This window comes from Salminus brasiliensis, chromosome 3 (assembly GCF_030463535.1).
Source record: "Salminus brasiliensis chromosome 3, fSalBra1.hap2, whole genome shotgun sequence".
In the NCBI taxonomy this organism is placed as follows: Eukaryota; Metazoa; Chordata; class Actinopteri; order Characiformes; family Bryconidae; genus Salminus; species Salminus brasiliensis.
This window is the reverse complement of record NC_132880.1, coordinates 24,454,742-24,470,122: the sequence shown is the minus strand read 5'-3', so window position 1 is coordinate 24,470,122 and position 15,381 is coordinate 24,454,742. Positions and strand designations below refer to the sequence as shown.

Here is a 15,381-nt window from a genome sequence, read left to right as displayed (position 1 = left end):
TCAAGTCAGTTAATGAATTTCAACTAACTCACCTCTAGCTCACCTAACATAACCTCAGCTCATATACAATATCCATAGCAGAGAACCTGCTCACATATTCGGTGCGGACAGCAGCTCTACTGTCTGTGATTTCTGACCTTGCTGTGTTATTGACGCAGGTGGTTGGTGGGAAGATGACAGAATCTGGTAGACTTTGTGCTTTCATCACCAAAGTGAAGAGAGGAAGTTTAGCAGATACTGTCGGCCATCTTCGACCAGGTACGCACGCGCTCTTCGCAGACTGTTCGCAAGCACACACCCATCTCAGAAGCTTGAGTAAAAAACAGAAAGCAGTAGATGGAATCACTAGCCTCCACACTAGTCTCCAGTCTGGCATCTCAGAGGGCTTTACAGATCACATAAACATGCATGTCTAGAGATGTTATTGGCCTTTTACTGTAGTTTCAGTTGACACATAAAACACATAAATAAGTGTAATTATATAATTCATCCTATTACAATCCATGCTCCGCCCACAAAGGCATTATTTCAAAGCAGCTGTTGCCCTTTCCCATTGATCCTGCATTTCTGTCTAGGGCTGTGTATTGGCAAGAACCTGGCAGATATGTATCATGATACAGATGTTATGATTTAATATACTGAGATATATATCATGAAACAGATGTTATGAATTATATACAGAGATATATATCACGATACAGATGTTATGATTTAATATACTGAGATATATATTATGATACAGAGGTTACGATTCAGTATATTGAGATATATAACATGATACAAAGGTTATGATTCAGTATATTAAGATATATATATTGTGATACAGAGGTTACTATTAAATAATTTGAGATATATATTGTGATACAGAGGTTACGATTAAGTATTCTGAGATATATATTGTGATACAGAGGTTACGATTCATTATATTGAGATACATAACATGATACAAAGGTTGTGATTCAATATATTGAGATATATATTGTGGTACAGAGGTTACGATTTAGTATATTAAGATATTGTAATACAGAGGTTACTATTAAATAATTTGAGATATATATTGTGATACAGAGGTTATGATTTAATATATTGTGATATATATATATTGTGATACAGAGGCTATAATTCAATATATTGAGATATATATAACGAGACACAGGTTATGATTCAATATATTGAGAGATATATTGTGATCCTGTAAACAAGATTTTAGAAACATTGTCACAGTATGACCAGATGCCAGACACACCAGATTTTATGCTGCCTTGTAAAATATGCATTTAAAAATTATCCTTTCTTTGAGAATTGCTGCAGATTCGTAAAAGAACATAATTTCACGATGATTGATTTTGTGTCTCAAGTATATCAAATAATAACAGACATAAAAATGTGAAGGATATACATTTTTCTGCAGAACAGGACTGTACATAATTAACATTTCATCAAGTCATAATAAAATTTTTCTCTGAATGAATGTGGCACTTTTTTTTTAATTACTTGTGATAACATTTGTGAATTAATAACAGGGTACTTTACCCCCAAACCTCTTGCCACTGATGTGTTGACGTGTCTGTCTGTCTCTCTCTTTGCCTAGGCGACCAGGTTCTCGAGTGGAATGGCAGGGTGTTGCAGGGAGCCACGTTCAAGGAAGTTTACAATATTATTCTGGAGTCCAAGCCCGAGCCCCAAGTGGAGCTGGTGGTCTCGCGGCCAATTGGGTGAGCTCGGGTTGGGACTGGAAGCGCTCTCATATTAATGCTTGTAAAGCTTTGAGCTGAATGGATTACTCAGTGCTGTATCTGTGTCCTCCGCTGGCTCTTCAGCTGGAATGTAACAGCTTGTGTCACTTTCCTGTCTATTGCAGCGATATTCCCAGAATACCAGAGAGCACACATGGACAGCTTGAATCAAGTAAGTGTCATTCTGTATGTATCTGTATGTAATAAGACTGTCCATCCAGCGTTTCAGGAATTGTTACCAAATCTCAAATGAACAATAATCATAATAATTATACTGTCAGCTGTTGTTGCATTAATTACCATGTTCGAATGAATGAAAAATGGTTGATTGATTGACCGACTGATGGTGTAGTGGCTTATTTTCCTTGCTGTGGGATATTTTAAATATATTTTTTTATATTTCATGGACATGGCAACAGGAGTTTAGCATTAACTAAAGGTTTTGGACGGATAGCAAGGCTGGCTGCAAACAAACCATCTAGCAATGTAATCACAGTGCTCATATTTTGTCCACATATGTGTGCTGTTTATATTAACGTCATACTTTCTTTTTTTTAACTAGGTTCAAGCTCCTTTGAATCTCAGAAGATGGGCCCATCCATCTCAGTCACATCCCCCATGAGCCCGGGCATGCTCCGCGATGCCCCACAGTATCTGTCTGGACAGCTCTCAGTGAGTTCCCAGCATGCTCTTGAGCTTTACAGTTCATTTCAAATGTTTGAACTCATCTTTGCTCCTTTGGGAAAGCACTGTCACTGTATTCCTTTATTTAACAGAGACCTAGATTCTGTCTTAATGACTGGCTCAGTGTAAGGTAGAACTGAGCTACTCTTAAATGTAAGTTGGTTTGTTAGCCTGAGGAATGAGTCCACCTTAAAGTTTGTGCACTAGACACTCCGTGCCACGCTCAGCTTAAGAAAGGATAGCTTAATGGAACATATTTATATATTAATGCTCATAACCAGATTGGTGTAAACGTGGTTTGGGCGTCAATGCTAATTCTCTGTGCCACACAGTAAAAAATATGCCATCTCTTAACAATTCAGTTTAATTCAGTTCAACAGGTTGATGTTTTTTTATTACAGAAGTGCTGGATTGAAAAAGTCTTGTTGCTCGTGAGATGTTCAGTGATTTAGAGATGTTTAGAGTGGTTTATAGCACAGACCTTATTATGTGTAATAAATCAGTGCATAGAGTCAGTAAATCATGTATGCTAGAAATTAGCACTGCAACAACATTAATAACAATAATAATAATAACAATCAATTTGTCAATTTCTCAAAATTGCACAGCAAAAATGTCCAGTTTACAAAAAAATAAATAAATGCTGGATCAGATCAGGACATTTGTGGTAAGCTATACTATCGAGCTAGTTTGTGCTGATGTAAGTTTTTCAAACTGGTGTGTTGGATATGACAAAAACAATTGTTCAACAAAAAAACGACACCAACCAAAATAAGCATTAAGTAATAAAGAATTTGGAATCCACACACTCTAAATGTAGGTATTGTGATATACACTGAGGTGGAGCTACAGTCTCTCATTAGGGTTAATGTTAATAACACTCTAAATGTAGGTATTGTGATATACACTGAGGTGGAGCTACAGTCTCTCATTAGGGTTAATGTTAATAACACTCTAAATGTAGGTATTGTGATATACACTGAGGTGGAGCTACAGTCTCTCATTAGGGTTGAATATTAATAACACTCTAAATGTAGGTATTGTGATATACACTGAGGTGGAGCTACAGTCTCTCATTAGGGTTAATATAAATAACACTCTAAATGTAGGTATTGTGATATACACTGAGGTGGAGCTACAGTCTCTCATTAGGGTTAATATTAATAACACTCTAAATGTAGGTATTGTGATATACACTGAGGTGGAGCTACAGTCTCTCATTAGGGTTAATATTAATAACACTCTAAATGTAGGCATTGTGATATACACTGAGGTGGAGCTACAGTCTCTCATTAGGGTTAATATTAATAACACTGTAAATGTAGGTATTGTGATATACACTGAGGTGGAGCTACAGTCTCTCATTAGGGTTAATATAAATAACACTCTAAATGTAGGCATTGTGATATAAACTGAGGTGGAGCTACAGTCTCTCATTAGGGTTGAATATTAATAACACTCTAAATGTAGGTATTGTGATATAAACTGAGGTGGAGCTACAGTCTCTCATTAGGGTTGAATATTAATAACACTAAATGTAGGTATTGGGATATACACTGAGGTGGAGCTACAGTCTCTCATTAGGGTTAATATTAATAACCTTTTCAGTAGACGTTGTGTGGTTTAGATTTTTATGTGCCTTGTGTGGGCTTTTGGTTTAGTTTTATTGCATTTTTTTTTCTTTGTTAATTTTGCTTATCCAGAGTCCATGCCTTAGTAGAAGACCCACGCCTTTTGTCCCTAGGGTCCAGGTAACAGCACCAGTCTGACTGACTCTCTCTCTCTCTCTCTCTCTCTCTCTCTCTCTCTCTCTCTCTTTCTCTGGCTCTCTGTCTCGCTCTCTCCTTTCTCTTTCTCTCTATGATATTTGGAAAATGCACAGCAGGAAAATGGCAGCATTTCAAATCTCTGATCATCATTGTTCTTTAATTTTTTTTTGTTTGCTTTTCCTTAAAGCGATACGTTGATATTGCTATTTCACAAGCATTCAAGCTTTTTTCATACTTACCATTTTTTAACATATTAAACCCCATCTTGCTGAGAGTCTGAAAGAGCCTGCATGACTTTACTGACCTGAATGAAATTGTTTAAAGAGACACTCAGTGATGTTTAGCTGACACTGCTTTTGGTATTGGGCTGTTGTTCCTCATGATCTGGTTAAGGAAGTCTCTTTAAATGTTTTTGACAGATACCAATTTCTATTTTTTTTTTTTCTGGGACAGAACTATTTGTTTCTTTTCCATGCAACCTGAAACATGATTGGTCATTTCACTATAAGGTCATTTCGATATTTTAAACAGAAACCCAGTATTAAAACTTAAACTCTGGACTGGTACAAAACTCTTTATTTTTTGTTAACCTAAGACGAAGAACCCCGCCCAGTTTTCATTTGTCAGCACAGATAAATTTCATGTTCCATGTTGCAGTGAGAAGATTATGGTATGTTAACAGTCCCATTTTTCAACGTGAGATTGCATTTTCCAACAAACAACCGGCTGTAGCTGCAGAGCCCATAGATGAAGAAACAAATTGTACCAGCAGAAATTAAACAGCACTTTTAATCCTCAACTCTAAGAGCCCATTCCCATGCCGGACTTGTCGACTTGCCAAAATGTGCAAACACAATGAATGACAGAAATCTGAGGTGGGTAGGTTACATTAAAGGAGCTCCATGTAGTTTTAGGGTTTTTCAGAAAACTGCAAACCAGTTCCCCTGCCCCATTCTATATGTATGTCTAAATTATATTTTAGGTGTAATTTTATTATGTACTGCTTTGTGATTGGTCACCTCTCACTCTGCAGCTTCCACAAAGAGGATGCAACACACTTCAGCTCCTGTGCTGATAGAAGCAGGGTGGACTAAGACGGTCCACTGCAGTTCTAGACCTTGCTCAGTGCTACTGCGTTTGTTCTACACAATTATTTGAGAGGATACTGCACTGCTGGCAGCTTTTTACTCCAAACAACCAATCAACCATCGACCAATTGGTTTTAGGTTCATTCTGGCCAAGTAACGTGACTCAGGTAAATGCACTTGCACTGTATTGGAATCCTGCTGCCACAGGAATCCTGGTGCTTGGTGTGGCGCAACAGATAACACCACTACCTTCCACTGAGCTACCGCACCAGTCTGGGTGACTGTGCTGCGCTACACCAATAAGAGTCCTTGGGCAAGACTCCTAACGCTACATTGGCCCTCCTCTGTAATACGAGTAAATGCTGTAAGTCGCTCCGGATAATAATGTCAGCTAAATGCTGTAAATGCAAAATGACAACTTCACAAAACTGGAGAATTGGTCGTTTTTGCTCCGGGGCTCCCTCTACAGGTGGGCAGTGTAATTCACTTTTACTATACTGCACTGAGGACACATGCATTTTACAAGCTGGGAGGTACAGAAGCATGTGGACCAACATGGTAGAGTAATACTGCAGGATTTTGCACCAGTATGACTTGAGTGTAACTCAAGGTACACAGTGCAGTAGCCGGCGAGCTGAGCCCATAGTGGCAGTGACAGAGTCGCCATTGCAGGAGCATTACAGTGATTCTGAAGCTGTTATTTTATGGGGAAAAAGCTGCAGAGTGTTGGTTTAACAGTGTAAAGAACAACTGCTAGATTTAAATGAGGTCAAAACATTTAAAAAAAAAATGAAATGTCTGATTTTTTACCGCGAGTATGAGTTTAGGCTACTCTACCCACCTCTGCGTAGTATGAGCACGTTAAGTGCAGTCTGTTTAGTTACACCTCAAGGCACTTTTAATTAGTATGCCTGCATTCATTGAACCAATCAGCTTGCAAATGGTACAATTTGTTTGGACTGAATCTTCTCCCCTTCGACTGTATTTGCGTTTCAAGCAACCTGGATTGCCCTACTTTGTATCGAATGCATTCCGTTGCTTTGCTGCATGCCTTAGTCCCGGACTATTTTTGGAGCAGGATGTGCTCCGTAGAGCTCTAGAGCGTTTCCTTTAGCTCTCGTGATTTCTTCCAAAGGACGGGCAAATTCCTTTGAAGTCTCAGGATTCCTGGTGCTGAGTGCGTGACAGGCATTCACTCAGCACTCACAAACCCTTAACCGCTCTCAGCAGCCTACTGGTTTTTGCCCATTCTTTCCTTTCTCTCTTTGGGTAGGTTTAAGGACGTAGTTGCACTAATGGTGAGCTCAGAAGCATGTGTGATATTGATTGTGACAAAAACAGTCTAAACTATTTCGGTCACTGTCTACAGATAAAGAGAATCCTCTTGGTTCAGTTTCCTGAGTTTGAATCTTTCCTTTCAATGCCTTTGGTTTGGACTGTTTGGGCTTTAAATGTACACCATGTGTCCAAAAGCTTGTAGACACCTACGCATTCATTCCTCCTGGAGATAGGGCTGGGCGCTACGGTAAAAATGTTATCATGACATTAATCACAATAAATATTGTGAAAATGCCTTGGAATATCAGCAGTAGCTGCCTTCCAAATCCTCTTCCGTACTTAGTACTGTTTATTTTTTGCTTTCTAGTTTACCCAATTAAACCCTCTCTGCAATGAAATGTGCAGTTGGTCAGTGTTGGTCAGGGATTTATCCATAAAAGCATAGGTAACGAAGTTTATCACGGTTCGGTGAAATATCGTCATCTTGCCCACCCCTACCTTGAGAGCATTAGTGAGGTCAGGTGCTGATGATTAGTTCTGGAGCACAAAACGCCACTCCAGCTCATCCCGAAGGAATTTATACCCTTCTGGCTGCTTGGTGGTCTGCTTCAGAGCCTCATGGCATTCATGGTTATACAAGCTATCTGTGTCAGCGGTGTTTGAACTGATTACGAGGGTGTCTGGATACTTTTGGACACATCGCGTATCTCTAGGCTTTAAATGTAGAAACCCTCTCACCTCATGAGTGGTCAGAGCCGCAGTGCGCCCGTGTTAAGAGCAGCTGAGGCAGACGCCCCCATAGAGCCTCTGAATAGCTGCATTCTCCCTGTGAAGTATTACATCAGTGAATTGTGGGCTTAGATTACACACAGTAGCCACAATAGCATCACTACTGCATTAGTGCTGTGCTGCATTAGGTCCTAGTATAAAACAGTGGCTTGGTGAAAATGATCATTTACACAGCACCCCCTTCATAAGAGGTTCCTCCACAGTTTCAAACTGAAGAACCTCCAAAAGTTCTGAAGTGAAGTCATGTGGGCAACTGTGTAAATTAGATGATTCGCCAAACTGTTGTTGGTTTTTTTTTTTAGGAATGTAGAAAAAAGGAGCTAGCAAGCTGGGAAAACAGCTCAGTGTGCGTAGTTAGGGTTTTGTGGGTAATAGACCTGCTTGGAGAACGCCTTGGCAAGCATGTGGTTCTTTGCCAGCTCATGAGCAGCCTGAGTCCTGAGTCCTGCCGCCAGACAGACTAACCCAACTGTGCTCTCTCTGAAGGTGAAGCTGTGGTACGACAAAGTGGGACACCAGCTCATTGTTACCATCCTGGGAGCCAAAGACCTGCCTGCTCGAGAGGACGGCCGGCCCAGGAACCCCTACGTCAAAATCTATTTCCTTCCTGACAGAAGGTTTGTGCAGCTCCCCCATGGTTTCTGTCCTACTGAACGTGATGTCCTGGCTATGCAGACCACTTGGAACCATCATTCTCGATGACATTTTGTTTAGCCTCTTTTTTAAGGATGTCCCAAAGGTTCCAGGACATTCGTTACAAGAGCCACTACTAGACCACCCCCCCTCCCCCAAATACCAGACCAGCCAGAGCACAAACTCCCATAGGACATCATTTACACCTGGTCTTAACAAGGTGTAATGTGTCTTATATGGGTAGCAGGAAGTTTAAATATCTGTGGGGTCATTAGAGTCCGTAAGTGAACCTCCAGAAACTTTGAACGTTCAAGAAACTTCAGTGGTCACTGAGTTGTAAAAAGTCAGACACAAGGACCACTTGAGATCTGACCACTCAAGATGCATGTTACCTTTATCATATACACACGTTATCATATACACACGTGCTGGTACCCCTCGGTTAATGAAAGAAAAACCCACAATGGTCACAGAAATAACTTCTGACAAATTATTATTATATTATAATATTAAATAAAAATCCCATGAAAATGAACAAATGAAAATCCGACATTGATTTTGATGCTTCATGCTTCAGCAGAATTATTTTAAAAGTGAACTCATTTTTTAATGAATAAACTCATTAAACAGGCCTGGACAAAAAATGAAACTTTTTGCCAAGGCACATCAGCTCTATGTTCACAGACAGAAAAATGAAGCATATCAAGAAAAGAACACTTTCCCTACTGTGAAACAAGGAGGAGCCTCTGTTATGTTCTGGGGCTGCTTTGCTGCATCTGGCACAGGGTGTCTTAAATCTGTGCAGGGTACAATGAAATCTCAAGACTATCCAGGGATAGTTATAGGTCTTGCAACAGGATAATGACCCAAAACACAGCTAAAAACACCCAATAATGGCTAAGAGGAAAACATTGGACTGTTCTGAAGTGGCCTTCAATGAGCCCTGACCTAAATCTTATTGAGCATCTTTGGGAGGAGCCATCTGGAAAAGGCACCCTTCAAACCTGAGACAACTGAAGCAGTTTGCTCATGAGGAGGGTGCCAAAATACCTGCTGAGAGGTGCAGAAGTTTCATTGATCGTACAGGAATCGTTTGATTGCAGTGATTGCCTCAAAAGGTTGTGCAACAAAATATTAAGTTAAGGGTACCATAATTTTTGTCCAGGCCTGTTTCATGAGTTTACTTTTTAAAAGAATACTGTTGAAGCATGGTTCAAAATCAATGTCGGATTTTCATTTGTTCATTTTCATAGAATTTCTATTTATTATTACTTTTGTCAGATTCAAGTTATTTCTGTGACCATTGTGGGTTTTTCTTTCATTAACCAGGGGGTACCAACAATTTTGTCCACATGTGTATGAACTGTCTGTGCCATTCTTTCAAAACGACCTCAGACATTGCCCGGACCTTGTACCAGGGGGGCTGGCAGGCTACAGTCCGGGTAATGTCCACTACACCTGATCCAGAACCATTTGCATTCACACATATACATCCCCTCCGATTAATGTCCTGAAAAGTTCTGGACACCTGAGCCATAAACTGTAGATCTGAATCCAACATTTTTCTCTGTTCAGTGATAAAAGCAAGAGAAGGACGAAAACGGTGAAGAAGTCCCTGGAGCCCAAGTGGAACCAGACGTTCATGTACTCGCCCGTGCACAGACGGGAGTTCAGGGAGCGCATGCTGGAGATCACGCTGTGGGACCAGGCCAGGGTCCGTGAGGAGGAGAGCGAGTTTCTCGGAGAGGTGAGATACCTTGGAAAAAAGCAGATTGCACCAAATGTTAGGATACTCAGTAGCGCGCCTATGCCGAACCTAGAAGACTATAAATGCACGCATTGAGTTCCCCCAGAAACCCCTAGATAATCCTTCTGGAACAGTGTGTTCTGGACAGAGGAGTTTAAAGTGGAGATGGTTGGTTGACGTAGGCGCCATTCTGTCTGGGAAAAAAAATAACCTAACACTGAATCGAGCTCTTTCCTGAGCAGAAGTGGCTCTGTGAGATGTTTATTTCTGTCTAGTGCAACATTAGGAAGAGCAACATGCAGTATTTCCAAATTCCACCTCCACGAGAGGCAACACCTTAAAATAGCAGTTCTCTCAAACATCAGAGTGACATGATCTGCCTCTTTCGTTCTCTGACGCTGATTGACAGCTGCGAGATTTCATTTCATATTTTACTTCTAGTTATTTTGCTGGGTGATGTATCTAATAGCGGTCTGACTGATTGGATGTGATAATTGCCGGGTGATTGGACACACAGCCATAGCAATAAAATCTGAAAATGACAACAGTATTAAGTGGCAGAATATATTGTGCATATGACGTGTGTGTGTGTGTGTGTATGTGTGTGTTTAGATATTAATAGAGCTGGAGACAGCCTTGTTGGATGATCAGCCTCACTGGTATAAACTCCAGACCCACGACCTGTCCTCCCTACCTCTACCCAACCCGTCGCCGTACATGCAGAGACGACTACTACAGGGAGAGAGTAACACACGCAGACTGCAGAGTGAGTACACACACATACACATACAGTGAGACAATTTCCCTTTTCTGTCTAAGGACTGAGTTGAAGTGGAGCGTTTTATGTTATGATATGCATTTCTCTGTTTTTAAGGGTTGGAATCTATATAATAATATATAAAATATATAGGAAGTATATAGCACTTCTCACTTTAAAATAAGATTAAAAACTAAAAAATAAAATACATAAAATATTTATTTAAAATATTTTACATGTACATATGACCACCTAATCTGTCTAATAGTGGGACCAACCCTTGGCTCGGATGACGCTAGCGAGACGATGTGGCATGTACTGTATTAGGTGACGGAAGGTAATCATTATAGAGGTTAGCTCGTCCACAGGGGCACGTCGATTGCTCTGAACCTCTGGCCGGAGTCATATCGAACCCTTCTGGCATCAGTGGCACAAGGGGCACCACTATTATACCAATAGGAGGTTCTTAATGTCCCTTTTTTGGTATACCTTCACTACGGCGGCCCCTGAACATCCCACAAAGTTAGCGGCTTCTGAGATGCCACCGCCCTTCCCCACCCGGTACGCTATCATCGTGCCCTTTTGGACATCGGTTAAATCAGGTCCTTTGCCCATGACGATCGTTGTGCACTCTGCTACAGCTGACTGCTGTGCTAGCTCATTAAGACATGCAGCAAAACCCTTTCATGTGGCGTCCCGGGTCGAGTTGGGGTGAAGGGTGGGAGCATTGTGGGAATGCTTCTTTCACTTTCAGTGACAGTTCTGTTCCTCTTAGTTTGTCCATGAGGGGTGATTTGTGTTCACGGCAGTAGTGTAAAAGTGAATTGCGCTTCCCAACCTCTGAGGAAGCCCAGGATCAATACATTCCAAGTCTCACGTATTGCTGCTTTAATATGCTACGGCTGATTTCAGTTCATTTGCATTCTACGCACTACAATGCTGCATACTTGAGCGTTCCCTTTTAAATATAGCTCCAAGTTCAGTTACAAATATATTATGGTTAGTTTGGAAATGTAAATATGAATGTGTTGAGGGCGGCTCCTGAGAAAGTGTAGTCGAAGACTAGCGCTGTTGGGATCAGCCCTAATTGTACACACAATCGAAAACGCACAGATTCAGAAACACTGTGTTTGGTTCTGTAAACTGCGTGTGGCTAAAAAAGTTAACATCAGTGTTTTTGCTAATTCCTGTTTTCATCTTTTATTTCCTTAAAAACATTCCATCCTCAAACTGACACAATTCCAGACAAAGGTCCATGTTATTACAGCCCAGGTAACCTTACTGTTACTGACTTCAGTTGGCGTGTAGTTGGCTGTTGTGACTCCTTTCTCCGCCACTCTCACTCTCTCGCCCTCAAACTGTCCTGTACTATCCAGCGGTTCCCCTGGTTTTCTCCAGCTTGCAGTGTGTGTGTGTGTGTGTGTGTGCTAATTGTATTGCAGTCCGCACTCTCAGGCTTCGTCCCTCAGCCAGTTGTACATAAAGCTAGCTCACTGCATCTGAATAGACGTGTGTGTAGACGGCCCACACGAGCTCACACTTCCCCCAGCCTCTTACAGACTGATGTTGTTTGTGTGTGTGTGTGTTTTGATGTGTTGACTGACATACACAGGTGTTCACTTGCTTACACACTTCATGCATAGCTTATAGAATCTGCCAAACCTGTGGGGAAAAAAAAAAGCTCATTTACTGTCAGCACTGCTTTTAGTTGTAAGATAAATGAAGTACATTGCCTGTCAAAAGTTTGGGGACATTAATTAAATTAGAACTATTGGGTGCTTAATGTGGAATAAGCTTTTACTCGTGAAAGAAGCAAAGTTGCACAAAGGCGTCATAAGATACGTAGTAAGTACTGTGCAGTGGTTTTAGATACCTCTGATATTTAGAATGAAAAAGCTGATTATCTGGACAGTCAGGGTCCTATTTTAGCCATCTTTAGGCGAGCCGTCAACCTTGAGCTTGATTTAGGCCGTGTCAGTGTGTCTTTGCTATCGTAATGGTGGGAAAAGTATGTCTTGTGTGGGTTAAAATGAGCAAAATGCATGTAGTCAGTCTCTTAACTAATCATGGGTGTGTTTTGGGCGTAACGTGCAATAAACCCATCAGCGTGTCACTTGCCATTCCCTCTAAGAGCCAGGTGCGGTCTGACTTTGGCGGATTGCTATTTCAGTGGTGCATCGCGCACAGTCTGGGAAGGCTAGCTGAAGCTGGCTAGGTGGAGCTCCTCGTCCTATTTTCTGTTTATTGTTGATGTAAAGGTTTGCGTAGCTGCCAACAAACACAGTAGGTTTGTGCACTGTTGCATGTGTGCGTAACAAGCAGGGGTGTACGCTGTGTAGGGCGAGGTAGCAATGAACGCCATCAGTCAATCAGTCATGTGATTTCCGTTGCCAGAAACTGACCTGCACACATAGATATATTTGCAAGCACTGTTGCTATTTAAACTAATTAATAATTGGGGTTACACCATTTCCTTGACCCATACTCTAATCACCCACTGCATCACAAGCTCTTCACGTGGGTCTTCAGGTAGTGTTTCTAAGCCCACGACACCTCTGGAAAGCTCAACAGTGAGGTTTGGCATCCTAGACCCGCTCCCCTCCAAGATCACTTCACAAAACAATCACTTATCTAACTTTGTTACCTGTACCTGAACTGCACTGGCCTTTCTAGTGACTAATCCCCCAGCTGGCACTGTGGGGGCTCAGCAGTCTAATGGGCTACCACTATGGCTACCACGGGCTACACGGGTTCAAAACCTCTAGCCATGCTGCTTTGCCATCAGCTGCCAGGGCCAGAGAGAGCACAATTGGCCGTAATCTCTCCGGGTGGGTAGATGGCGGTAGGTCTCTCTCTTCACACCACTCTTAAAGCGATGTTGGCTGGTGCAGTGGAGGAAGCAGTGCTATTGCTAGGGGGAGCTACAAACGGGTGGGTTAATTGGCATCACTGGGTTCATTAAAACATCTCCACGGCTCTCATGGGAGTCTATTATTGATAGGATTGATAGCTTAATGATGGTAAATCAGGTGAGCTGGTGATGGAAGTGAACACGCTGTGCTGGCTGGGGGGCGGATGTTGGCGGTTAGGGGGAGGCCTGAGAAATCTTGTAAAGTAATAGGGACCCCAATTGTCCACTGGAATAAGGCGTCGTAACTGTGACCGTCGGCAGCCAGTTACCCTTGCTCTCTCCAGAGTGAGCAGACGGCACTTTCTCCACACAACACTGGCCGACGCACTGGCTTCTGCTGGCCGGGTACATGGCCCGGCAATCTCATAATAAGAAACAGCAGACGTGGTTGCCAAGATGTCATTTTCTGTGGCATAAATAAAAGTAGTTATGCATAAATCTGGCTTTGAATCATAAGGAAAACCCATTTTGGAAATCTAGGTGTCCTCATACTTTTGATGGGCTGTGTACAGCGTTCCTAAAACACTTGCCGACGCTGAAATTGATCACTGATGTTGATTTCCTCAGTGCTGTGACTGTGGTTCAGATTAGCTGAAGCTGAATCAGAGATTCTTACATGCAGACTGGTTTTACACACACGCTGCTACCGCTGCCGGAGATAGAGGAGCAGCGAGTCACGTTAGGGGGCTTCGCTTAACAAGAGCTTAGCACGTACAAGCCCCGTAATCTGTTCTTCCACCCCTCCCTTACTGTTTTCTCACGCTCTCCCACTGCTCTCCCACCGCTCTCTCTCTCTCTCTCTCTCTCTCTCTCTCTCACGCTCTCACAGGATCACAGCGAATCAGCGACAGTGAATTCTCTGACTATGACTGTGAAGACGGCATTGGCGTCATATCAGGTACAGCCAGACCCTCATCAAAAGCCTTGCAGCACTTTTCACCCAATTCCACTGACGATCTGATTGACAGCTGGGATTGGAGATGAACTGGTTCTCGTTCGTTTTGTCCTTTAAATTCGCAACCGTTTCTACTTGCGCTGGACACATATTATGACCACCTGCCTAATAGTGGGCACAACCACCCTTGACTCAGGTGACACTGGTGAGATGTCGTAGCAGGGACTGTACTAGCTGACGGAAGGTGATCATTATAGAGGTTTGCTGATTGAGCTGATAGCTCTGTACCACTCGCCGGAGTCGTCGTTTGCCTCTGGTATCAATGGCCCAAGGGGCACCACCACAAGCCCCAAGCAATTTCCAAGATGCTACCACCACTGGGTTTGGAATGAATTTGGCCTGGGACGTCACAAATGTCTCGTAACAGGGATTGCTGCACATATATGAATAAGCGAGCACACCAGTCAGTTGTAGCAGAGTGTAAAGCCATCAGCATGGGCAAAGGAAGATGTTTTAGAGGTGCTGTAGTGAAGGTGTACAGGGAGTGCCCTTCCCACAATGTCTCGCTTGTATCATCCAGGTGCTAAGGGTGCCACTAGGTAGGTAGGTGGTCATAAAATTCTGAATATGGATATTATTCGATGTTTCACTATAAAATTATCATTAAATACAACTGAAAAACTAGAACTCTGGGACTGATAAACCTTCTGAAAAAATGATGGGTCAGATTTGTTCTATTTTTTTAAAACATACATACATTTTCTATAGGTCATGGACATTTCCTGTCTGCGCCAGAGGGGCGGTAAAGGACATTTTAGTGAACTCTACACCACGTTTCATTCAGCAGACAGAACATTTCCAGGGATTGCTCAGCGTCTAGACGTTAAACCTAAAATTTAGCAATTTCTTCCAGACCATGTCTGTATTTTTCTTCCTCCTCGGTCCTTCCTTCCTGTTTTGGCTGCTTTTACATGCCATATTTAGTTGTTCTGAATCTGTTGTTGTCACAAAGCAGCTTTACACAATCAAGTAAAAAAAACAAGAAATCAACAACATAAGAAGACATGAAAACCTAAAGCCAGTGGCGACAGTGG

The 15,381-nt window shown here is 42.0% G+C and overlaps 1 protein-coding gene across 8 annotated transcripts in view; it reads left to right on the top strand.

The window, feature by feature from the left end:
* Positions 1-15,381, top strand: part of rims2b (regulating synaptic membrane exocytosis 2b) — a 151,009-nt gene that overhangs the window by 67,871 nt on the left and 67,757 nt on the right. For 6 of the 8 annotated variants that reach the window (XM_072675653.1, XM_072675650.1, XM_072675649.1 and 3 more), the window contains 9 exons: positions 159-258; positions 1,592-1,715; positions 1,862-1,908; positions 2,299-2,408; positions 7,831-7,961; positions 9,553-9,724; positions 10,337-10,490; positions 11,727-11,753; positions 14,222-14,290. In XM_072675653.1, coding sequence (XP_072531754.1) covers positions 159-258; positions 1,592-1,715; positions 1,862-1,908; positions 2,299-2,408; positions 7,831-7,961; positions 9,553-9,724; positions 10,337-10,490; positions 11,727-11,753; positions 14,222-14,290 — 934 coding nt within the window. The remainder of the gene's footprint in view (positions 1-158; positions 259-1,591; positions 1,716-1,861; positions 1,909-2,298; positions 2,409-7,830; positions 7,962-9,552; positions 9,725-10,336; positions 10,491-11,726; positions 11,754-14,221; positions 14,291-15,381) is intronic. The other 2 variants (XM_072675648.1, XM_072675652.1) reach the window with 2 other exon arrangements.